The sequence below is a fragment of the Mirounga leonina genome, unplaced genomic scaffold (assembly GCF_011800145.1).
Source record: "Mirounga leonina isolate KUSES-001 unplaced genomic scaffold, KU_Mleo_1.0 Mir_200, whole genome shotgun sequence".
NCBI classification, from domain to species: Eukaryota; Metazoa; Chordata; class Mammalia; order Carnivora; family Phocidae; genus Mirounga; species Mirounga leonina.
The window spans coordinates 6,606,010-6,632,177 of NW_023270503.1; the positions used below are offsets into that span (position 1 = coordinate 6,606,010).

Genomic DNA, 26,168 nt, shown 5'->3' on the forward strand with positions numbered 1-26,168 from the left:
AATCTTAAAAAAAAAAAAAAAAGAGCCAACCACCACCCTCTTTGTTCTCATCTCTTAAAAGCAACTTGACATGTATCTTCTTCCTAAAACAAAAATGCCATCAAGGATTTAGAATGCTAAACTTTCTTAATGGAAATGTGAGAGAGGAAATTTTAAAACAAGTGGCAAGCAAACATTTAGAGTACAAAAGCTCAAAGTAAAAATGTCCTAAAACAGATTCTAATATCATAGGAACTTAATATGTAATAAAAGTAGTACCACAGGGACGCCTGGGTGGTGCAGTCAGTTAAGCATCTAACTCAACTGCGGCTTGACTTTGGCTCAGGTCATGATCTCAGGGTCATGAGACTGAGCCTCGCATTGGGCTCCCCACTCAGCAGGGAGTCTGCTTGAGATCCTCTCTCCCTCTCCCTCTAAAAATAAATCTTTTAAAGGGGGGGGGCGCCTGGGTGGCTCAGTCGGTCGAGCATCTGCCTTCGCTCAGGTCATGATCCCAGGGTCCTGGCATCAAGGCCCCCACTGGGGTCCCCATTCAGCAGGTAGTCTGCTTCTCCCTCTCTCCCTTTGCTCCTCTCCCTGCTCGTGTGCGCTCTCTCTCAAGTAAAATCTTAAAACAAAAAAAAGTACCACAAATCAATAGAAAAATGACTGGCCACAAACCACATTGTAGAAAATTTAGTTAACTCCTTGGGGGGAAAAAAAAGAGTTCTCTTCAGCAAGAGGAAGGGTTTTCAACAACAGAAGTCATACACACGCCAAAATATCCTCTGGGAATCAAAAACCACCACATACACATACACATACACACACACACACACACACACAAACAACAAAAAGCTAGGGGCAAATTATTTGTAATAAAGGAGAGACAAACTAAAAATTAATATTTAAAAAATTTTCAAATTAGTAAGAAAAAAGTTTAGAAAACAGTCAACATTAAAAAACAAGAGAACCAGGAAAAGCACATTAACTTCATTAATATAAAAATTGCATATCAGAACAATGACATACCACTTTTCACCTATTCAAATGGTAAAAATTTAAAACATAATACCCAATACAGGTAAAGGTATTGACATTCTCCTACACTGCTTCAAAGTATTCTCATACATTGCAGATTGGCAATACATGTCAATATTCTTCAAAAGTTATATCCTTTAATTCAGTAATTCTACCATCAAATGTCAATCTCCTAAATAATCAGGGATGTGACAAAGATTTATGAGAATCTTCATCAACAGCATTTATAAGAAAAAAATTAGAAATGACAAGGTCCAATCACAAGAGATTAGCAAAGTAAGTCATGGCTCATCTATACAATAGAATGTTAAAAATTCATTAAATGTTTTTAAGCCTATTTAATGACATGGAAAAATAACACAAGTGTAACAATATTAAGTCAAACTAAACTGAATGCTTCTCCCAGTGACATCAATGTTCAGTTAAAGGATGTAAAATTCAAACAGTTGCCTCCCCTGCTCCCAGAATGTCCTCTCTGCTCCAAGCCATCCTCCACCTTTGCCTCTGAAGGCCTTCTCTGCTGCTCTAATCTACTCCCTACCCATTGCCCTCCTTTTGTTGCTGGGCCTCCCCACTGTAGACACTTCTCTAAGGATCAGTCCCAGGGATAGAAGACACTTTTATAATGTCTTTATCCTCTCAAAGGTCTTTTGACCCCAATACCCAGAATCCTCTTCTGTGGCATCAACAAGCTCTCTCGGGATGTCCAGCCCTGTTCCTCCAACCCCTACCTCCATCCCAAAAAGCTTCTCTTCTTTCCTGCTAATAATGAACACTTAATGAATGAATGAATGAGTAAATGATCTAATAGTAGAAATCTAATTCTCATAAAGGAAGTAAGTTTAACTCCAGAGGATGAGGTTACGGGATGCTTTTATTTTCTTCCCCACATTATTCTGCTCACTCCATGTTTCCTACAACAAATGCACACCATGTATACTTTTTTAATAAGAAGAAAAAATGGAATTGTACTTTCTCCTCCACTTTCACTGGCCCCCTAGGTCCAGATTAGAGATACTCATTCTTGACCAGGGGTAACAAAAGAAACTCAAGTTTAGGATTTCTATACATTTTGGAAAACATTTAGGACCTACAGTAAGTCCGGCCTTAACAAGTAGCCTCTGGGCCACTAAATAGCAATTCTCTTTTCTGGAATTAAAGATTAACGAGTTAACAAAATTAAAGCATGTCCAAAAACCAGACCGCCATCTTGTCTGCCATCTCTTAACAAACTGCAGAAGAACCCACAACACAAATCTGGCCAGAGGGCTTATAACACTATTTCACAAAGTTGGCTGTGTTTTCCCTCTTCTCACAAATGGCCAGCTTGATGCATTGCATGTTTAGCTACAAAAACCTCTGCTGACTCTCCCTGTAACATTTTCATGGCTCGCCAATAGATCTGTCCACAGTTCTCAGGTCTACCAAGTGGGTGGTTCAATTCTTCTTTGATGTAATCCATCCAAAGATCTTTAAAAGGAACGAAAAATTACTGTAAACATACAATTAGATCACTGACAAGACTTTATCATGTAAACTTATTTAATATTGATTCAGTGTAAGATTTCTAAGAAACAACTTGTTGCTGTCATTTCCCTAGAGCCCTGAGTGAAACAATACCTCTCTCAGCTTCTTTACACTAAGGCACATCAAACTTTTTTTAAAGTGGAAAACTTCACTTTAAATCATGACAGTCTATGTAGTTCATACACCAAAAATACTAAATATTTTAGAGGGAGGATTTTGCTCAGTCTCTTTCAAGGTGAAACTGAGCTTCAATACATTCACTCTAAATGTGCCTAATAAAACTTGCTTGGCTTATTAAAAATGCCATTTTCATTCATTTCACCAGAAGGTCTGCTAAAACTTTGTAAAAGCTAACGTATTTTTTTTTAATCTAAGTTTAACTACTAGACACTGTTTCTGAGTTCATAAGTAAACAGATTTTATATGACATACCTATACCCAGAAATGTTTCACAAGTCCTATAAAAATGAGGACAGTGTGGCAACAGCCAATGACAACTTATGTCAGTTAGCATCCCACTACCCCTTTCCTATCACTCCCACTTTTACTCTGACCTACACTAACCTTTCCCTTACAAATATCACATTTTTTTAGAGAACCAAGCCAAGCAAATTGTTCTCTACTCCAGAGTTCTTAATGGAAGATCCATAAACTCTTGACCTTGTGAACTTGAAGTTATAAGCCAAATTATGTCTGCAAGTATTTACACACAAAGTAAGGGGGAAGGCAGGGCAAGGATGTAAGTTTTATTCTCAAAGAGGGCCATGACCTAAAAAGAGTTAAGCACTGTTCTAACCATACTGATGGGCTACAGACCACACCTGCAAACAGATGTGTCTATAACTGAAGTTTACTTACCAGAATCTACAGATCCAAACTCTCTCAAAGCCCTCTCATAATATTCTCTTAAGTTCGCCATCTTGCAGGATTCCTAACAAAAATAATCAGACAATCTTGCCTCAAAAGCCTAATTCATAATGTCACAAATTCCTTTCCACCACACTGTTAAAACAGCTACCACCTATTAGGTATCTGAAGGGGAGAAGGCTCAGGGTTTAGGACGAACACAGCCTAGCTCTCACCTTATCCAGAGAAAACTCAAACGCAGCACTCACCAGAGTGAAGTCAATGTCAAACGGTGATAAAAGCACTCTGTTCTGGCAGCATGGAAAAAAGCCTAATTGATTCTCAGTTGGGGGAACAGGGGCAGCTTCACAGGAAAATACATTTGAAAGCCCTGAGGGAAGACTAGGATTTAAATAAATAAATGGAGAAGGTTTACTCCCTGTGGCTAAGGATTTCTTTCTTTTGTGTGTCTGGGCCCCGGCAAATATTAGCTATGTCCACCTTAAAACTTTTTATATGAAGTCAAATTTATATTAGTATATAAATACTAATTATATAATCTTCCCCGAGTTTTTTAAACCCTCTGACCTTAGAAGTTTCCTCACCCATAAAAGAAGGATAATGATATCTCTTACAGCAACTACAAGGATTCAATTAAAAAATGCTGACTTGGGGCACCTGGGTGGCTCAGTCGTTAAGCGTCTGCCATAAGCATCTGCCTTCGGCTCAGGTCATGATCCCAGGGTCCTGGGATCGAGCCCCGCATCCGGCTCCCTGCTCTGCCGGGAGCCTGCTTCTCCCTCTCCCACTCCCCCTGCTTGTGTTCCCTCTCTTGCTGTGTCTCTCTCTGTCAAATAAATAAAATCTTAAAAAAAAAAAAAAATGCTGACTAATTATGAACCTAGCAGAGTAGCTGGTACTAACTTTACAATCAATAAATGTTCATTCTTTACTTCTATTTCCATTTAAACGTATTCTCTTTTGTTTCATTTTCAAAGGAGAGTAACCTCTACAGTTTAAAAATACTCTTGTATAGTCATGTAACTATTTCCTCATTCAAATTTCTCTTCCCTAAGGCTATATTATTTTACAGAAAGTCAACTTCACTCCGTATCATACACATGCATTAAGAACAGAATCACACTTTGTTAAGGGCTCATAAGGTGCACAGGACTGTGCAAAGTGCTTTCTACGTAGTACCCCCTCCTGGCCTTGTAATCTGCACATCCCTGAAACAGATATTATGACCTTCTTGACGGAAGAAGATGCCAATGCTGAGAACTGCCCAAAACACATACCTATTATGTTATTAATCCAAAGCCTGGTTACTAATTATTACGCTGTATTACCTCTTGTATGAAAAGAACAAGAACAGATAAATGACCCACAGAATGATTAAAACTATAAAAATAAGAGTTCAACCTCACTAGTAATTTTTCAAAATTCAAGTAAAAATAATAAACACCAATCAAAATACCAAAATAAAGGAGAAAAAGCAAAACTGCAGATTTAGAGAGGGTGTGAGGAAATAAATATACTGATATTCCTGATTATCACTATAAAGAAGTACACTTCTTTTGAAGGACCATCTTACAATATATGAAGAACCATTAAAGGGCGCCTGGGTGGCTCAGTTGTTGAGTGTCTGCCTTCGGCTCAGGTCATGATCCCAGGGTCCTGGGATCGAGCCCCACATCGGGCTCCCTGCTCTGTGGGGAGTCTGCTTCTCCTTCTCCCTCACGTGTGCTCTCTAGCTCTCTCTCTGTATCTCTCCAATAAATAAATAAAATCTTTAAAAAAAAAAAAAACCATTAAAAAGGATTGTTCTCTCCAGTCCCAGAAATTTACCTCAAAAAGAGAATTCCAAAGAAGAAAAAAATGCTGTCTAAACAAAATGTTTACAGCACTCTTGTTTTCAGTATCAAAAATCTGGGAAACAACCTATATGTAATGGACTAGTTAAAACTGTGGGTTTAAGAATAACACCACAACCGTTCAAGATGACAACCATGGAAAAACACAGGAATGTATTCACAAATTAACGTTAAGTCAAAAAAAGTAAGAGAAAACCTCCACATGGCACAGAAGACAGAAATAAAACTTGTGTGTATACACGTAAACAAAAACTTGAAAGTAAACTAAAAATTAAAATAAATATGGTTGGCTGAATTACTGTGATGGGATTACAGACACCTTTGGATTTTCGTGTATTATTTTTTACACTTTTTTTTTTTTTTTTTTTTTTAAAGAGAGCGGTGAGGAGACACAGAGGGGGAGAGAGAGGGAGAGAAAGAATCTTAAGTAGGCTCCATACCCAGCAGGGAACTCAATCTCACAACTCTGAGATCGTAACCTGAGCTGAAATCAAGAGTTGGACACTCAACCAACTGAGCCACCCAAGTGCCCCTCGTGTATTATTTTTTAAACGGAGACCTTCCTGTATTTTCCCTCACTCACAAGTTCAGTTAAAAACACCAGAAACATGGGTCACCTGGGTGGCTCAGTCGGTTGAGTGTCCAACTCTTGGTTTCGGCTCAGGTCATGATCTCACGGGTAGTGAGATCAAGTCCTGCATTGGGCTCTACACTCAGCAGGGAATCTGGTTGGAGGTTCTCTCCCTCTTTCCCTCTCCCCAACTTGTGCACACATGCTTACTCGCTCTCTTTCTAAAATAAATAAACAAATCTTACAAAAAACAAAAAAACCCACACCAGAAACAGTTACTGCCTACTCTCTACTTCATGACCCAATATGAAAGACAAACAGGGTGCTCCGGAGGCAGAGAAGCAGCACCTCGCCCAACCTGGTAGGGAGGGTTTCCTCTATGAGGTGACATCTGAGTTTTCTATTTTCCAGACATGGACTTTCTCTTCTTTGCTTGATTACCATTCCTTAACCATCTCTATGAAAAAATGGTTAGGTGAGGGGACCGGAAATTTATACTATATATGAGAACTTTTTTTTAAAGATTTTTTTTATTTATTTGAGAGAGAGAATGAGAGAGAGAGCACATGAGAGGGGGGAGGGTCAGAGGGAGAAGCAGGCTTCCCGCTGAGCAGGGAGCCCGATGCGGGACTCGATCCCGGGACTCCGGGATGATGACCTGAGCCGAAGGCAGTCACTTAACCAACTGAGCCACCCAGGCGCCCCTATGAGAACTTTTTAAATGACAAAAATGCTGCCATATAGGAGAGTAACCACCAGTTCATTTTCCCAGACAAGAAATGAATAGAACACTTACTTGCTCCTTTTCAAACTGGATTATTTTCCTGAAAAAATCAACTGAAAATGGACGGCTTTCCTGTAAACTACAGAAAAGGAGAAAACGGTTATCGTCCAAAGAGACAACAAGCCTCTTATATCCCATGACTCTAACTACATCCCTATGCCCGTGCCTCCACAACGCATGGTTTAATAAAGACCTGGCCACAAACACTGGATTTGACCACCAGTCACTCTCAACACTTTCAGTGTCCAGTGACTTACTCTTCACCCCCACCAAACTCTTTCCTACCCAGTTTTCTTCCTGTTCTCCTCTTCCCCACTTTTATAGTTTAAAGTTCCCTCTACTGCATCTCAAGGTCTTTCTGAAGGAGACCAATAATTCCGCTTCTAAGAATATATTCTAAGGAAGTAATTTCCAGTATGAACAAATAATATTTGTGCAAAAATGTTCACCAAAGCAGTATTACTATGACCATCTAAACCATGGTACATCCCCAGAGCGATGTACCATACAGCTATTTCTAATGAATGACATTCATGAAGAACTATTACTGACAGGAAAAAGGCCAGTGCAATGTTCACCAACAAAAGCGGTATACAAAATGTGATTATAGTATAATCTCAAACATGCAAAAACAAAGGGTTTTTTTTTTGTTTTTTTAAGATTTTACTTATTTATTTGTCAGAGAGAGAGAGTGAGAAAGCACAAGCAGGGGGAGAAGCAGTGGGAGAAGGAGAAGCAGGCCCCCCTCTGAGCAAGGAGCCTGATGCGGGGCTCGATCCCAGGACCCTGGGATCATGACCTGAGCTGAAGGCAAACGCTTAACTGACTGAGCCACCCAGGTGCCCCGAAAACAAAGTTTTTAAATGATACATTAAGCATGTTTTTTTCTCCTGATTACAATGAATTAATAGTTATCTCCCTCTTTTTCTAATTTTCCACCAATAGGTATGAACTGCTTTTACTGTTCAACAAAAGACTTTCTGAAAAAAATCTCTTGGATTACTTCCTCAGATACTGTTTGCCATACATATAACCTGGGCATGGGAGGCTGAGTGAGGGGTGGGGAGACGAGTAACAGTGATGAAAGTTTGTGAGCACCTTTTAAACACAGCTCTGGCCTTTTTGTAGCCACCACTTCGGTAAGCCCAATCCAGGTACTTATCCTTCAGAGTGACTGAGTTAGCACCTTTGACGGCTAAGAGAGCTTTCTACAATTAAAAAAAAAAAAAAAAAAAAAAAGACACAAGCTACATGAGGATATTTATAAATATCAAAACAAATTTTCCCAGAACCATCCCAGGCTGCTCAATTAACAGTGCTTTAGGAACATCTGCTATAAAAATAACCCTAAAACTAGCCAACTAGTGAACCTATCTGCTCATTCCCCACCCACCACAAGACTCAGAACCTAAGGCCTAGACCTTAAAAATGGCTTCTGTGTCTTCTTGGCTTTTGGCACCTTCACTCCACTGTGCCCAAGAAATCCACAATGGCAGACAGACCTGGTCACAGTGAGAAAGAAAAAAAAGTTAGAAATTGATGGCTTAGCTCTATGCTCAGAAAACTAGTCACCATAAAGACAGGCTCCTACTGAGATACTCAATATGTAAAATACGGATTCACTCCCAGGCTGTCCTCACCATGACCAAATTCTCAGTGCCCAGTAGGGATGGCCTGCCAGAGCACAGACAGACTTGTGACCAAGACCCCCAAAGCAGCACTCTCCTGTCAAAACTAGCACCCTTCTGTTGGAGTACTACCTACAGTTATTACCATCAGCTATCTGTGAATTAAGCAATGAAGTGTCCATAGCTGGTCAGACCCACAGCTACCCAGGTCACATCTCTGCTGTCTAAGACCTACGACACAAGTACTACTTAATCCAAACTCAATTATCTGATCTTCACTCATGCCCCAGAGACACACACAAATGAGAATTAAGATTTTTTCCCCACTTTAACTTCCAGAATACTTTTTTCCTACTAATATAAAAGGGGGTGCCTGGCTGGCTCAGTCAGGAGCGTGCAACTCTTAATCTTGGGGTTGTGAGTTGAAGCCCCACATTGAGTGCAGAGATTACTTAAAAATAAAATCTTAAAAAAAAAGATTCTAGAAGGCACATGGGTGACTCAGTCAGTTAAGTGTCCGATTCTTGATTTTGGCTCAGGCCATAAGCTCAGGGTTATGGGACCGAGCCCCAAATCGGGCCTGCGCTGAGCAAGTAGTCTGCTGGAGAGTCTCCCTCTCCCTTCCCTTACCCTCCCCCTCTGCTCTCTAAATAAATAAATAAATATCTCTTTAAAAAAATATTGACTGCAAAGCTTTAAGATTTAGAAATATGTGTCTGTTTAGGGACGCCTGGGTAGCTCAGTCAGTTAAGCATCTGCCTTCGGCTCAGGTCATGATCCCAGGATCCTGGGATGGAGTCCCACATTGGGTTCCCTGCTCAGCGGGGAGTCTGCTTCTCCCTCTTCGCCTGCCACTCTCCCTGCTTTGTGCTCTCTCTCTCTCTGACAAATAAATAAATAAAATCTTAAAAAAAAAAAAAAAAAATATATATATATATATATATATATATGTCTGTTTAAAACTCGGGCTTTGGAGGGGCCTGGGTCGCTCAGTCGGTTAAGTGTCCAACTCTTGCTTTTGGCTCAGGTCATGATCTCAGGGTCGTGAGATCAAGCCCTGCATTGGGCTCTGCACTAGGCACAGAGTCTGCTTGTCCCTTCCCCTTTGCTCCTCCCCCTGCTCTCTCTCTCAAGTAAATAAAAACTTAAAAAAATAAAATACATAACTCTGGCTTAAATACAGCTTTGGAAGCAAGGGAGAAAAATACTCAGTATTTCTCACTTATAAGATGTCAAAATAAAATAGAGAATTTCATATAGTCTTTCTTTTTTTAAAAGATTTTATTTATTTTTTGACAGTGAGAGAAGGAACACAAGCAGGGGGATGTGGGAGAGGGAGAAGCAGGCTTCCTACTGAGCAGGGAGTCTGACACGGGACTCGATCCCAGGACCCTGGGATCATGACCTGAGCCGAAGGCAGACGCCTAATGACTGAGCCACCCAGGTGCCCCTTATTTAGTCATTTTTCAAATAACAAATTAGAAATAGGCTAGTAAATGGAAGAGAATTCTTCCACTCCTGACCCTTGATATAGGCACACATGCACTCTAGGGCCAGCCCTCATCAGACAAGCACACTTCAAATGAGCTTTGGCTCAGTCTCAAAAGGTTTCCCAAACACAATGAAATACAAAAGACCCAACTCACAGACCTGGGCTTTCAGATGCACAAAAGCTTCTTCAAAAAGCCCGGCTACATCAGGGCTCTTAGAGTCAATCAGCACCTGCAGCTTCATCTGCCACATCGTCACGGAGTCTCTAAACGATTCAGTCCCGGCTACTGCTACCTCCAGAGCTTCCTTTAAAAAGTCCTGATGCAGCAACAACTCGATCTGGGTAAGACAAAGGATCACTGGAAAATTATCCACTGAAAGCTAGATCATCTACGTGGGGTGGGGGGGGGGGGGGGGGGGGGGGGGGGAGACAAAAAAAGACCTCATTTAAGGCAGTGATTTCAACATCATCTCCACTTAACCTTTGGCAATGGCTGCCAAACAGGCACAAAGTAAACAATCAAATTCTCTTCCATTGCCTGCTCTTATTCCTAAAGGCTACCAAAAAATAGGTAAGACATACAAAATAGAGGGCCTAAATAATTTAGATTGAAAGTTAAGTTTTTAATAGTTCACTATAATAAAACCCACACCCACCAAACAATATAAAAATCAGACAAAACCAGTATTTGTGGGTTGATAATGAAACATGTTTATTCATTCAAATGGAGTTGGGCACACAATCAACTGGTACCATTTTTCTGAAATGTAATTTGACACTGTGTAACAAGAGTCATGGAAGTGTTCATATCTTAAACTTGGAAATTTTAACAAATATAAGCCAACACAGAAGGAAATCTTACATGTTCAAAATGCTTAAATCCACACTATTTTAACAGAAGAGGGAAAAAAACTAAAACCAATTCAATTTTTTTTTTTTTAAGATTTTATTTATTTATTTGACAGAGAGAGAGAGAGAACAAGTAGGCAGAGGGAGAGGGAGAAGCAGGCTCCCCGCCGAGCAGGGAGCCCGATGCGGGGCTCGATCCCAGGACCCTGGGATCATGACCTGAGCTGAAGGCAGCCACTTAACCGACTGAGCCACCCAGGCGCCCCAAACCAATTCAATTTTTAAAAAACTGTGGAACAGCAAATAAATGGCAATATGTAGTCTGTTCATTCGACAAGCATTTTTATTGCTCGCTATACATGCTAGATTTAATAATGAGGAAATCAGGTACGTTCTCCACTGCCCCAGGGCCTCAAGTCTAGAAGTAGAGACGGTCTGATACTTGCCTTGACAGAAAAAGAATCACATGCTATAAGAGTACAAAGCAGGAACACCCAACAGGGTCTATGGCAGCTATGAGACAGAAAACACCATTTATGCTAGGCTTAAGGAAGAGTAGGCATTAGTTAGAGAAGGCTCTCCCAACAAGCATGTGCATAAGAGACAGCTTATGTTCTCATAAGGATACAAAAGGAAATCCAAGTTCAACATGGCTGAAGGGGTAGAATGTATACTAGAGAACTGGCAAGTGAGGCCAACCCGTATTAGGGAGAATGACCAGCTTTATCCAAAGGACAGTGGAAGCCACAGAATAATCTGATCGGTTTTTAAAGCTCATTCTGTGGAGAATAATGTGGAAAAACGATGGATGTAGGAATCAGCTAAGCATTTTAAGTTTAGAGGCAGTATACTGAGCAGCTCTCATTAAAGGCAAGGGCACCAGAGTGATGAGGTAAATGAGGTAGTAGGCTTAGGAAGGGCAGCATCAGAGATTTGGGGAGCAGAGGATGTCTGAATAGCCAGAGTGGTGAATGACCAAATAGTCACTACAGAAAGAGAGCAGGGCTGCCACAGCAATACTCAAAGCAAAGTCCACCTAAATTTATAGGGGGTGACTGTCCTGCCAGTATTCAATAGCTCAAATGGGAGCAGCTGAACTCATCCAAGCCTGGGATTTTTCCCAGATAGATGCCATAATGGGAAAAGGGTATCTCAGTCCTGGTATAATACAGCAAACTAGTATATGCATTACCTAGCTATATGTAAAAAGTATTTTTTAAATGTTAACGTATGAACATTTCTGTACATGTCAAGAACTTTGTGAGCTGGCAAAAAAAAAGATAACTATCACTATTTTAAAATCAAGTAAACAAACTCAGAAAGGTTAAGTGGCTTGCCCAAGTTACCTAGCTATTAAGTGACAAAACCCGATCTAGACTATGTATTCCTTCAGCACATTATCCTGGTCACCGTAATAATCCTTACCCACCCCAGAGAGCAGGGATGGGTTAATAAGCTTCTTACTAAAATATCAGCTTCCGAAACATAGGAACACATCTAATTTGTCTTTATTGTTACCATACCAATTGTTATTCTGGGTCAGGCATATATTCAGGAAAAGGATGTTCAGGAAAAGATGGATGAGGAGACAAACAAAATAAATCCAACTTGTGACTCCTTATTCTGAGTGTTTCCCACTATATAACATTCCTCCCTTTACTGGTACACATTTCACTTTTGGCATACACCAAATACTGAGAGACAAATGTAATGTCTCTACATCTTCCACTCCAAACTTCCAAATGGGCTTAGTCATATAACTATATATTAAAAACACATGACACCAGCAGGAACTAACTGGAATTAAGTATGTGTTATTGGCAGTGAATGTGTCCTTACCCACTGCTTGTACTGGAATTCTGGTAGAAGTCTGAGTTCATGTGCCTTCCTGAATGCCATCATGGTTCTTTCCAGCCTCTGAAATCAGAAAAATCCTTCAGTTCGTTATAACATCCCAGTAGGGGTCTTTGGCCTCTGACAGGAACAAGTGCAGTTTTGCACATTTCTGAAAACAGAGAGAAGGAACTTGAAGTGGTTTCACTTATGATTAGACCAGCCAAAAAGCGGCACCAAGCACAGTCCAGTAAGAGAGCGCCTCCTAACCAGGTGGCCCGAATAAGGATGCAGCAGACTCAGACCTTTAGAATGACTAGGTCACCCACAAAGAGAAAGAACTTAGGTTAAGCATGAAGCTCTTGGAAGCTGTCCCAGGCCCCAAAGGAGCCATGTGTCTGCTCTTCTTCCAGAAAACAGTCACTTTCTAGTCAGCCACTATAAGCATGTAACTTAAGTCCCTTACCCTCTCTCTGAGGAACTGACTGCTGGTCTTCTTAGTGAACCTTTCCAAGCAGAAGTTGATATAACACTTCCACATGGCCTCTGGAAAAGTCAGAGAGATTACACTGATCAGATCGCCAGTCTCTCTGTTTAACAGTCATCACACATCTTTTCTGTGAAGGAAAGATTCCCCAGAAGAAGAATTTAAACTAGTCTTGTTAAAAAAAAAACTAGTTATTCCCATTACAGCCAATCAACATCTCAAACACTGGGGGGAAAAGCAACTGAGTAACCACACATAAAAAGTAAAAGCCTCGGGGGCGCTTGTGCCTGGGTGGCTCAGTCAGTTAAGCGTCTGCCTTCGGCTCAGGTCATGATCCCAGAGTCCTGTGATCAAGCCCCGCGTCGGGCTCCCTGCTCAGTGGGGAGCCTGCTTCTCCCTCTCTCTCTGCCTACCGCTCTGCCTACTTGTGTTCTGTCAAATAAATAAATAAAATCTTTAAAAAAAAAAAAAGTAAAAGCCTCATCCATGTTATATATCCCTTCTACCTTAATACTCCCATATTACAAAATCTGAAAGTAAATCTGTGTCAAAAGATAATTAGGGAAGGACAATCTTCTGAATTACTATTTCCTAAGTATCATCTCCCCCAAACAGATGAACATAAACATCACTACTGTCGAGGAAAGTCTTAAAAGCTCCATCTTCCACCAGCAAACAAGAAGTTGGAAAGCCAGGCACATGGTCAACTACCACAGAAAGATTCCTGAAAACTGATTTTGGAAACAGAAACAGAAGCTTCAGTTTCACATTTGTGAATATTACCACTTGTATACTACACCAAGGTCTGGCAAAGTTCACCTGTGGGGAGAGTCTTTACTGCCTCTTCATACACAGCACAGCACCTCTCCTCCTTCCGGCCCACCTCCACTGCTCTGGCTTGTTTCGTGGCAGGCTGCTCTCCGGCTGGCTGCATCTCCATCGCTAATTCTCGCCGTGCCACATAATCCCAAGTAAGAGGGTCATCTGTGTGCAGAGCCTGAAGGCTGCAAAGTAGTTTACTCGTGTCAGCCCTGTGACATGAGACTAACTCAGAATATCAGAGACAGTTCCCTATGCTCTAAAAACGGACCCAGGACACCCCTTTAACAATTCCATTACCACGAGACAACTCCCCACTAGGCTCTCCAGATAGCTTCACACTCACCATATAAATTTTGTCAATCGATCAGAGTTGTGCCACATTAGGTTTCAGAATGTTTTAGATATCATTCTCAAATGTTAATTTTCAAGTTAGCTCTCAAAGTCAAATCAACAGGTATGTGTGACAAGACAATTCTCTTCAAGCCCTGGAGAACCTTATTATATCCAGGCTCTTGATTTTCTATAATAGAGGCAAAGAAAAAGCACAACCTAATCCTCTACCAAAGCCCTGAAAAATCCAAAGAGCAAACTGATCCATGTTCTATTTTATCTCCTGTGAAAGTAAGGGGTGCTACGTAAGAGTGAAGTACTCATAAGGTAGGCTGCAAATAATTCTCAAACCATATGCTCAAACATTAAAGAATAAAATTACCTGCAGCAATCAACTATAAACATTCACAAGGACCACTCTCATTTTATGGACAAAAGACATGCCAGCAAAGCAGGAATATACATTTTGATATAAGCTGTAGGATATCTGTTATTGAATAAAGACAAACTATTTCCCAAGGGAAGCCCATAAGGGTGTCAAACAACTTTTCCAGCAATCTATTTTTTTATATAACTTACTATGATACAACAGTCCTAAAACTTTGCTTTCTTCCAAGGATTTAGCGTGGTAACTTCTCTCCCCCTTTCTAAACACCCAATCTCAAACTTTTGCCACAAGATTAGAAATAGACATATTCACCTTTCCATGACTTTACTTACTCATCATAAATTTCTTTTTGCAGGTCTGTGGCAAAGTCGAATAGCTGTGCAATTGAAAGCAGTGACACATGAAATTCTGCACCTAAAATTTAAAAAGTGGGGGAAGGGAGTAAGACTCTCAAGTCTCATTTTACTCTAAAGTATCACTTTCTTCTATAAAAAAGTACTACTTTCTTATATGCTAGAGTTCTTTTGTTTTGGGGTTTTAATTAAGAAATAGGACAAAACAGATAAACAAAGCACCCACTACACAATCAAAACCATTATTGATATTCGGGAGTATTCATAAGTTCTTCCTTTCTTCTAAACTTCTTCCCGATATAAAGAAATGTTCTAAATCACCTGTTTCTTTTCAACACCCCCCCGTGACTAAAGTACTCAATAAACTCACTGAAATGTTCAAGTATATCCTAAGGGGCAATCAACCTTTTCTTAAAGAAAGAGAACACTATTCGTACAGAATTTTTATGCACAGTCTAACAGAATTTCTAATAGAAAATTTCCAAGTTAGCTAAAGGTCTTTCTTATTATAAATAGAATGTTTCACTCTCCCATCATAAATAAAATTTCAAAATATGCGTACCTTTAATTATGCTTACAGAATTTTTGTAGATGATCCGTGCCAACTCGCCCTTAAGGATTTCTTCAGGATAATCTAGATTCCCCTAAAGCGTATTATATTAAACATAACTTAACAGATAGGCCAGTAACTAGAAAAAGCACCAGGATGAAAATTAACAGTCCTAGACTACCTGTGCCATATGTATGACCTCTGGCAAATCACGTCTCTCTCTGGGCCAGTTCCCTCACTTGTAAAATGTGCAGCTTAAACCAGACCACTGAACTTCCACAGTGAAAGTTCTCTCAGGCTCCTAGAGTGATAGCAAGATCACACGGCTTAAGGTCGGACTCTCTACTTAGACCCAAACAGGTGAGAATTTACACACCTTGCTTATCCTTATGTGTCAACTCTTATTTGAATAAAAAAGTTCACAGCTGGAAACCACAATAACAGATGATAGCAAAGTTCCTTTTTCAGCTCTAACATTCTAAAACTTCTTTAAAATTACTGACACCAAAAAAATTGTACAAAACAAAAAAGAAAGAAGGCTAGGAACCACAGATTTCATAACCCCCCCCTCAAACTCCTTCAACTGATTAGTATGTCATTTAATGAAACTATAAAGTATTAAAGAAGACCATTTACCATTCCATCAGTAATAAATAATCTTGAGGACTACTTCAATTACTCCAAATGTCTATTTTTAAAGCACAAAATTCCATTTTTATTAATAAGCCCATTTAATTAAATCAACTCTAAAGTTTCAAAATAAGACATTAAATTGGGAACAAAAATACCTTCCAAAAATTTTCTCTTACTCCTAAGCAGGCTCGAAACACTACAAATTGTTGACATGGAACAACACACTCGGATCTTACCACATCCATTTTGGCTTTTTCAAATTCTTGTTTTTCTTTCCTCAGTTTCTCAGCATGCATCAACTCCATCCTAAAGTACTACACAAGGGAAAAAATAAACTAAAAACCTTTGGAAATAATTTCTTTTTATCAGAAATACATAAGATGTCATTTTACACCCATTAAGTATCAGATCTGGGAAAGTCTAGGAGTAGTATAATATTTTGTTATGAAACTAGCAAACATTTGTAAGGAAGGAGATCTTTGTGATGGCAGAACAGCTCTGTATTTTGATTGTGGTAGTGGTTACACAAATCTACACATGTAAAAAAAAAAATGACATAGAACCATATGGACACATCATACCAATGCTGATTTCCTGATTTTCATATTATGTAATTTTATAAAATGCAACCATCAGGAGAAATTGATTAGTGGAATGCAGGACCTCACTGTACTATCTTCATAATTTCCTGTCAATCTATAATTATTTCAAAATAAAAAATCAATGGCAAATATTTACCGTCAAACATTATGAAGAAAAACTCATGCACAACTAACATGTAAACTTGGACATCCCCAGAATTTTTAGGACTTTGAACTTTGTTACAAGACATGTGAAAATAACAAGTTCTTTTTTTTTTTTTTTTTTAAAGATTTTATTTATTTATTTGACAGAGAAAGACACAGCGAGAGAGGGAACACAAACGGGGAGGGAGAGGGAGAAGCAGACTCCCTGCCGAGCAGGGAGCCCGATGCGGGACTTGATCCAGGGACTCCAGGATCATGACCTGAGCCGAAGGCAGTTGCTTAACCAACTGAGCCACCCAGGCGCCCGAAAATAACAAGTTCTTAAAAAATGTTTATACCGTAGAGCACCTAGGTGGCTCAGTCGTTTGGGCGTCCAACTCTTGGTTTCAGCTCAGGGCATAAAAAGGAACTTTGTTCAGAGCATGATCTCAGGGTCATGAGATCAAGGCCTGTGTCTGGCTCCACACTCAGTGCAGAGTCAGCCTGAGATTCTCCCCTCTCCTTCTGTCCCTCCTCCCGCTCACATGCATGCATGCATGCTCTCTCTAAAATAAATAAAATCTTTTTTTTTTTTTTAAGATTTTATTTATCCATTTGAGAGAGAGAGAATGAGAGAGAGCAAGCATGAGTGGGGGGAGGGTCAGAGGGAGAAGCAGACTCCCCGCCAAGCAGGGAGCCCAATGCGGGACTCGATCCCAGGGTCCTGGAATCAAGACCCACATTGGGCTCCTTGTTCAGCGAGGAGCCTGCTTCTCCCTCTCCCTCTGCCTGCCGCCTCCCCCGGCTTGTGCGCTCTCCTCTCTCTCTCACAAATAAATAAAATCTTAAAAAAAAAAAAAAAAAAAACGTATAAAGATGGCTGAACCCTGGCCCCACAACTAAAAAAGGTAGGGTCCAGTTCCCTACCCCTCCCAAACATAATGGGTAGGTCAGAGTTCTCATCTCTCACTAACAAGATGGAAGTTGCACATGGTCAACACCTATTAATGGCCAAGAAATATCTTTGTTACCCCTTTTCTCCAGCAGCAATCCCTACTTATCCCTAGCCTCCATAAATCAGAGTCTTTTTTAACTTAATAAAGAACGTATGTCCATAAAGGACCAAAACTCAGACAACACTCTCTTATCTTACAGGTACAACTCACTTCTTGATAAAGTTTCGGGCACTCTGGATGAAAGCGCAGAGCTCGAAGAAATAGCTGTCTTGCACTTTCTGAAGACAAGCGATCTTCCATTTCCCATTTGGCTGCCATAATCCACAAAGCTATAAATGAAAAACATCAGACTTCATTTCAGTAAGTTGACCGAGTCAGACCAAAAAAGATCAATGTTCCAATTTTAATACTTAAAAGAACTTTTTTTAATCTTACCAAAAGAGAAAGGGGATGGAGACTGTTTCTAGTGGTTAACTGTAAAGTATTACTGCTTTATTTAGAGTAGTCTGAACCAAAGACGTAAATGATAATATCCGTGGATACTTATGTGCCTCATCCAATCTGAAGTCAACATCATTATAAGTCACATACAAATTTTAAAAGTGTGAAAATGCTGGAAAATTATGCATTTTAGAATCAATGAAATAAAAATATTTCGTTCTTTTGCTTTATTATTAAATAGTTCATGATTTTTTTTGAATGGCTCAATTTTAAAAATAAATTTTTTACCACACCTGTTGGGAATAAAGGCTTAATAAAAATCAAAAACCTTTGTCTTTCTACATAAGAAATTAACCTTAACACTCAAGCTATTTCCCAACTTAATAAACTTAATAAAAGTCAGCTATGTCGGGGTGCCTGGGTGGCTCAGTCATTAATCATCTGCCTTCGGCTCAGGTCATGATCCCAGAGTCCTGGGATCAAGCCCCACATTGGGCTCCCTGCTCAGCGGGAAGCCTGCTTCTCCCTGTTTCACTCCCCCTGCTTGTGTTCCCTCTCTCGCTGTGTCTCTGTCAAATAAATAAATAAAATCTTAAAAAAAAAAAGTCAGCTATGTCACCAGATAAGATTTCCTTTGGTAAAAACGACTTATGGTTGGTAACCACGTCTGGACTAGAAGGGTTGTGAATGAGAGAGAGCAATGCTCTGGGCTTTCTTGAACATGTGACTCCTGAAATCGAGCACAGTCCTTTTTAGGATCCCTGGAAGCTATGCCCATCCATAGGTCTTCCAAGCCAGAGTGGCTCCTCAACCCATTTGTGTGATCTCATTCCCTCATACCTGAACTGTCATCTTGGGAAACAGAGACCAGCCTCCTAACTGCTAAGAGTACTCTACTAAAGATACACACCTAATGCTGTCCTGCTGTATCCTTCTGAATTAACTGGTGCCAAATGTAACCTGTACTGTGTGAACCTGGTTGAGCCTAATACTTGAAAATAGGCACTGGAGCACCTCCACTAGCCTTCGGCTCAGGTCATGATCCCAGGGTCCCAGGATCAAGTCCCACATCAGGTTCCCTGCTCAGCAGGGAGTCTGCTTCTCCCTCTGACCCTTCCCCCTCTCATGTGCTCTCTCTCTCTCAAATAAATAAAATCTTTAAAAAAAAAAAAAAAGAGGGAGATGCCTAACAGACGGAGCCATCCAGATGCCCTGCATGTAGAGCTTCCTTTAAAAAAATAACAAAAAATTGGGGCGCCTGGGTGGCTCAGCCGTTAAGCGTCTGCCTTTGGCTCAGGTCATGATCCCAGGGTCCTGGGATCGAGCCCCGCATCGGGCTCCCAGCTTGGTAGGAAGCCTGCTTCTCCCTCTCCCACTCCCCCTGCTTGTGTTCCCTCTCGCTCTGTGTCTCTGCCAAATAAATAAATAAAATATTTTTAAAAAATAAATAAATAACAAAAAATAAGGGGCGCCTGGGTGGCTCAGTCTTTAAGCGTCTGCCTTCAGCTCAAGTCATGATCCCAGAGTCCTGGGATCGAGCCCCACATCAGGCTCCCTGCTCGGCGGGAAGCCTCCTTCTCCCTCTCCCACTCCCCCTGCTTGTGTTCCTTCTCCCACTGTGTCTCTCTCTGTCAGATAAACACATAAAATCTTTAAAAAAATAAAATAATATAATATACTTTAAAAAAATAATAAATAAAATACTTTTAAAAACAAACAAATAAGTAAGAAGAAACTTAGTCCTTCTTACCCACAAATACAATACCTGACGCAATAAGTGGTACACAATATGCAGGGATGAACTAAGAGGCAGCTATTTGGAAACCAAAAGTGTTAAGGCCAAGTACCTATGCTCAAGTTCTCAAAATGATATTGTAGGTTTATTAAGCAAAGTAAATTCCAAAATAGCTTGAGTCTACATAAAAGGTAGAAGAGGGGGCGCCTGGGTGGCTCAGTCGTTAGGCGTCTGCCTTTGGCTCGGGTTGTGATCCCAGGGTCCTGGGATCGAGCCCCGCATCGGGCTCCCTGCTCAGCGGGAAGCCTGTTACTCCCTCTGCTTGTGTTCCTGCTCTCACTATCTCTCTGTCAAATAAATAAATAAAATCTTAAAAAATAAAATAAAATAAAAGGTAGAAGAAAAACTGACGAGGATCTCACCATACCTGGTTTGTTTGAATGAATGGCCAACATGGCAGAAAATACCTTGCTAAGTTGAGCTTTGGTAGCCTGTAAAAGAGAAAAAGCAATTCTACTTCCTATCCAGTGAAATCATTGTTACTAATCTCTAAATGATCTGGTACTGTTTCCTTACTAACTTAAAATCCAATGGGGCAAGATCTCCTGCTGTAGGGACGTATAAATACAGATACATTCATGGTTTTCTTCTACCTAAACCACTACATGTAAACATCCTAAATATCTAAAAATTTTCAACTTTACTGAAGAAATACACACATAAAGATCATTTTCTGGCTTAGAAACCATTTACATAGTCATTCAGATATACAAAGATTATACTGAAGTTCAGCCTTCTTGGGTTCTTTTCCCACTTGCTAACCCTACAACTTTGGAGAAAACATGGGGTTCAGTAAACAACTGTGGGACTTAAAAGGCAGACTAACTGAAAGAAGGAATAAGGAAGCAAGACACAGCTGCCCAATACTCACCCATTTCTTACAAAAGACTATATAGGATAGCCAAAGTTGAACATCATCCTGCAAGAAAAGCAATGTAGTGAGCTGCGTGAATTTTAAATTTATATATAATACAATTTTGCACTAATTTTTTTTTTTTTTTTTTTTGGAAACAGAGGTAGATTTCAGAAAGGCCAATGTGGTAACACATTGCTCAGCCTATTAGGCTTTTCCTCACTGAGGCCCTAGATCTCTTAAATATGGTAACTCCATCTGGCCACCACTCCCACCTACCATGCACCAAGACAAAATGTGTTGTCTACCCAGTGTGTTCAATGCAGCTCTTAAATGGTCTCAATCAGAGGTAGTAACCCAAAATTTGTCATTCCCAAGATCCAAAGTATTCTCTATATACTATATTCCAGTCCCAGAGCCCACTTGAAGAATATCAAGTGAGTGAGGTCTTTGGTGTACCTCACTTAGAGATTTATCCAAACAAATCCCAAATTTCTAATCCTTAATTACGTATCAAATCTACCATTTTCAGTACCATCCTCAAAGAATAATGGTGAGGTAATGAGATCAATTTTCTTAATGGTTTGGTAAGTGATTTCAAACAATGATATTATAATTCGGTTATATACTGACACACCCAAGTATAAATAATGCAATTGAATATTGAAATCACAGTATATAAAATACATATCTTTACATCTCTTATAATTAAAGATGTTCTGATCACTTACTTTCCATTTTGCTGAAGCTCGTCGGAAGACACCTTGTACCCGGTGTACAATGGAATTCTCAATCTCATCCTTCTTAAATGAATAGCTGATGCGCTAAGAAAGGACATACACAAAGCCTCAATTTAATCACATTTATCCACAGCAATATTCTTAATCTTAAACAGTACTGGTGATAAAGAAAACAAATAATTACAAATATCCATTATGAGCACATCACCACACAATTTATCAGTACCAACTGCTTCCCAAACCAAAGTTCTAGCTACAGAGCCACGCTGCTTAATTCTAAATTTTTCCAGCTTCCAGGGGTGCCTGGGTGGCTCAATCGTTAAGCGTCTGCCTTCGGCTCAGGTCATGATCCTGGCATCCTGGGATTGGGCCCCACATCGGGCTCCCTGCTCAGTGGGGAGTCTGCTTCTCCCTCTCCCTCTGTCGCTCTCCCTGCTCATTCTCTCTCGCATTCTTTCACTCTCAAATAAATAAAATATTTAAATTTTTCCAACTTCCAGAATATCTACTTACAGTTCTCCTTCTCTGAATCAACTCCAAAAGATTAATTTCATACTATGGAAAAAAAACATACAAAAAAAGAGAAAACAATTAACATTTATAACCTTTTAAATACAGGAAATACATTTAGCTAAAATCATAAAATAAATAAAAATCAAGAACATAAAACAAGATTGGGGGTGGCAGCACCTGGGTGGCTCAGTCGTTAAGCACCTGCCTTCGGCTCGGGTCATGATCCCTCTCCCACTCCCCCTGCTTGGGTTCCCTCTCTCGCTATGTCTTTCTCTGTCAAATAAATAAAAAAATCTTTAAAAAATAAATAAATAAATAAATTAAAAAGAATATAAAACAAGATAACCTGCTATCAAGCACAATTTGTAGTATATGTCTTAACAGTCACTGAAAATTCACCTTATATCTGCAAAACTCATAAATCCATGCATTAGCATGGTTATAAACATCTTAGATACAAAAAATGCATGTTATCAAAATCATAACACTTAAAAGATTCCCACTGGTTCAGTCGGAAGAGCACATGACTCTTGATCTCAGGGTCATGAGTTTCAGCCCCACGTTGGGTATAGAGATTATTTAAACAAATAAACTTGAAAAAAAAGAATAGGGGCACCTGGGAAGTGCAGTCAGTTAAATGTCCGCCTCTTAGTTTCAGGTTGGGTCAATATCCCAGGGTTGTGGGGTTGGGCTCAGCACAGAGTCCGCTTGGGACTCCCTCCCTCTCCCTCTGCCTCTCCCCACCACCCCCGTGCTCTCTCTATCTCTTTCAAATAAATAAATAAATCTTAAAAAAAAAAAAAAGTTCTTAAAATGTAGTCTCAGGGCCCCTGAATGGCTCAATCAGTTAAGCGTCCGACTCTTGATTTCAGCTCAGGTCATGATCTCAGGGTCATGAGATCGAGCCCCATATTGGGCTCCACACTCAGGGGTAAGTGTGCTTAAGATTCTCTCCCTCTCGGGGCATCTGGGTGGCTCAGTCATTAAGCATCTGCCTTTGGCTGAGGTCATATTCCCAGGGTCCTGGGATCAAGCCCCACATCAGGCTCCCTGCTCAGCGTGAAGCCTGCTTCTCCCTCTCCCACTGTGTCTCTCTGTCAAACAAATAAATAAAATCTTAAAAAAAAAAAATTTACTTCCCTCTCCCTCTGCCCCTCCCCACACTCATGCTCTCCCTCTAACAAATAAATCTTTAAAAAAAAAAAAAAAATGTAGTCTCAAGCCTAACACAATGCTCTAGGCATGGTCTGATAAGTGCAAAACACTTTTTTTCAAACTAACATCTTCTCAATGCCTACTGTTTGCCATGTCCTCAGCTAACTTGCCCAACACTCTACTTTTGTTATAGAGTCAATTAGATTATTCTTTCCCTTTTTCCTTTTTACTGGGGGCGCCTGGGTGGCTCAGTCATTAAGCATCTGTCTTTGGCTCAGGTCAAAGATTTAAATAAAAACTTAAAAAAAAACTAAAACTTATTACTGAAGTTTAGTTGACATAGAGATTATATTTTTTGATGTAATATACTCTTGGCTCATTTTGATTTAGCAAACTACTATGAGCTCTCAAACCTCTTCCAAATATAGGATTCATAGCCAGGTCGCACTTGTTCACCTGTTGTTTTGTTAAATCTAAGGTCAGAATCTTCAGTATTGTAACATTTCATCTTACTACTGGGTTCTGAAGCTAGAGTTTATCATCCAACATATTAGCTATTCTCCATCTGAAAATTGGTCCAGCATATATACTTTATATTCACTCAAATCTTCCATCTATTTATAGTACTGAAGAATTTGCAGCATACCTCTTTCTAAGGTAGCAGACTTACAGACACATAAATATTAACTTTCCAACCATCTATTGTTGTCAAACCCACTCTCCTCCCCCCAACCCACAAGAAATAGTAAGTCAATTCTCTTGCTGACATCCTGATACACAATATATTTGGCAGTACCTGATTTACTAACACTATAAAAGAAAAAAAAAAAAGTTCAGTTTGCCAAGGACTATAGCCTTAGCTATAGTTATTCCTAAATCACCTTTATTCCTGGTCAAAAATTACCATTTAATTGTCAATTCTAGAATTTTATAGAAATCTGAATCAAGCTCACCATTCTAGAACTGATTTAAAATTTGTGAAGGGATTAAAATGTAATGAACTTATACACTTACTTGAACATAATTGATAAAGTCTTCCTTAAAAAGAGCTCTTCGCTGTATTCTATATTCCAGATCCGAAGCCTTTTTAATGATAGCCCTGAGGAGAAAGCCATTTAAGATGTAACAGTTGAAAAGAGCATAAGTTAAAGAACTTTGGGTTTTTTTTAAGTTTATTTTTAATATATTTAAAACCCATTTGCCAAAACCTGAAATTCCCAAATAATTATCCTTCATAAGCAAGTATTCTCTTATGTGATTACTTCTGTGTGCTTAGGGGCATCAGGATGTATTTTAAAACTTCCATGAAAATCATCTTAATAGACTGCCAGGACCACTGACATTCCCACCACCAAAGCAAATAATGTTAAGTACTTTACAGTATCTTTATGTGACACTAGTAAAGATTTACTTTCCTCCAAATTCTGGTCACTTAGGTTTTAATAATAATCAAGTATCTTTTCTAAACTCCTCTTACTTCTGAGTTTTCAACATGCAGACTAAAAAAAAAAAAAAAAAGACTTCGATTGTCCCTACTATTTCTACCTAGGAAGGTTTATTAACACTACAAAGGACTCACAGGAAGAGATTCACTGTATTTAGCTAGACAGAACACAACATGTGTATATTAGAAGAATTTAACGCAAGATGTGCAAGACTAGTAACTATCTTTAGTTAACAGTAATAATAAAATAACAGGGGTGCCTGGGTGGCTCAATCGGTTAAGCATCTGCCTTCTACTCAGTTCATGATCCCAGGGTCCTGGAATCAAGTCCCGCATTGGGCTCCTTCCTCAGTAGGCGCCTGCTTCTCCCTCTCTCTCTGCCTGCTGCTTCCCCTGCTTGTGCTCTGTCAAATAAATAAAATCTCAAAATAATAATAATAATAATATTTATTGAACACTCATTAAGACTCCACATTGCTATGTTCCATTTCACTAACAAATGTTTAAGGCTCCCATAGTCACATCACTACATTCACAACCATTGTAAAATGCAAAAAACCATTAAAAAATATTCAACTTAATTCTAACAAATTACTGAATGCCAACCATGTGCCAGACGTTGTTGGCCAAGCCCTGGGGTAGAACACGAAATTGAATTAAATAGTCCCCATCTTCAAGTCTTATTAGAAAGATTTAACCACTCCTCCTGGGCTCCAACAGCACTCTTTGCATCTCTAGGGCAGTACACTCTAGTACAATCAACGTACAGTACGCTGCACCGTAAGCAAAATGTTTAATTTGTCTCCCCCAGCACACACAAGGCAGGTAGCTCCTGATGGGTAGGCATCCTAGTTTTATCACCTTTATAGCCCTAAGAACTGGTTCCATGAAGAGCTGTCAGACGTTTGGTGGGTAGTGGACAGACCACCTTGCATCGAAGGAGAAATTCTGGGCATCAACAAAATATGAAAATGGGCTTCTGCCAGATTAAGAAAAATAAGCCCAATTAAGTGCCCCTCGCATCCCTGCCCCCGCCAGACTCCCTCCCCTCCCCTCAGCCCGCCCCAGCCCCTCCACTTCCTCAGCTCTCTCTCACTTAATCTCCGCATGACTGAACAGTCCAATGCGCTCCAGCTGTTCCAATTCGGGGAGTCGATCTTCTATGCGTTCCTGAATTATCTCCGCCATGAGGTCACAACTCTACAACCCACCAAAGAACCTCTCAACCGCCAACCAGCGCAGGAAGAGCCCACCTTCTATTTCGGAGACCCAGCCCTAGCGCTCGCACGTGCTGACGCAACGTGCGCCCTAGGTCCCGCCTTTTCCGCTTCCGCCGCCGCCACAGCCTCCGTCGCTGGAGAAGGCCCTCTGGCCCTCGCGGCGGCTTTCACTTCTCTGTGGCCGATTGTGGGATTGCCGCGAGGACCCGGTCGACGCAGGATTACTCACGTGGACGGGAGTGGAGGGGCGGAGCCGGCGTGGGGGCGGTGCTAAACGCGCGCTAGGCTAGACGAAGGCGGGGATCCGAGAAAGCACCTCCCTGGGTCTAGAGGGGTTAC

General features: G+C 40.2%; 1 protein-coding gene across 1 annotated transcript; it reads right to left on the reverse strand.

Moving 5' to 3' along the window:
• Nucleotides 1-880: 880 nt before the first annotated feature.
• On the reverse strand, nt 881-25,921 carry UTP6 (UTP6 small subunit processome component). Its single transcript, XM_035027772.1, has 19 exons — nt 25,706-25,921; nt 24,180-24,264; nt 22,011-22,052; nt 21,489-21,581; nt 20,776-20,823; nt 20,272-20,335; nt 17,879-17,997; nt 16,224-16,301; nt 15,367-15,448; nt 14,784-14,865; nt 13,731-13,915; nt 12,891-12,970; nt 12,431-12,508; nt 9,901-10,080; nt 8,044-8,124; nt 7,721-7,830; nt 6,635-6,701; nt 3,406-3,478; nt 881-2,490 (listed from the first exon to the last, which is right to left on the reverse strand). Exons 1-19 carry the CDS (start codon nt 25,795-25,797, stop codon nt 2,333-2,335), a joined length of 1,797 nt encoding a protein of 598 aa, XP_034883663.1. The 5' UTR covers nt 25,798-25,921; the 3' UTR covers nt 881-2,332.
• Nucleotides 25,922-26,168: the final 247 nt, after the last annotated feature.

Excerpts from the sequence above, each read along its gene's own strand:
- UTP6 (XM_035027772.1), bottom strand. The coding sequence starts at position 25,797 with ATGGCGGAGATAATTCAGGAACGCATAGAAGATCGACTCCCCGAATTG. Across the intron at positions 20,824-21,488 it reads GAGCTTCAGCAAAATGGAAA|GATGATGTTCAACTTTGGCT; the intron begins GTAAGTGATCAG and ends CTTTTCTTGCAG. Across the intron at positions 10,081-12,430 it reads AATTCCAGTACAAGCAGTGG|ATCGAGTTGTTGCTGCATCA; the intron begins GTAAGGACACAT and ends TGTCTTACCCAG.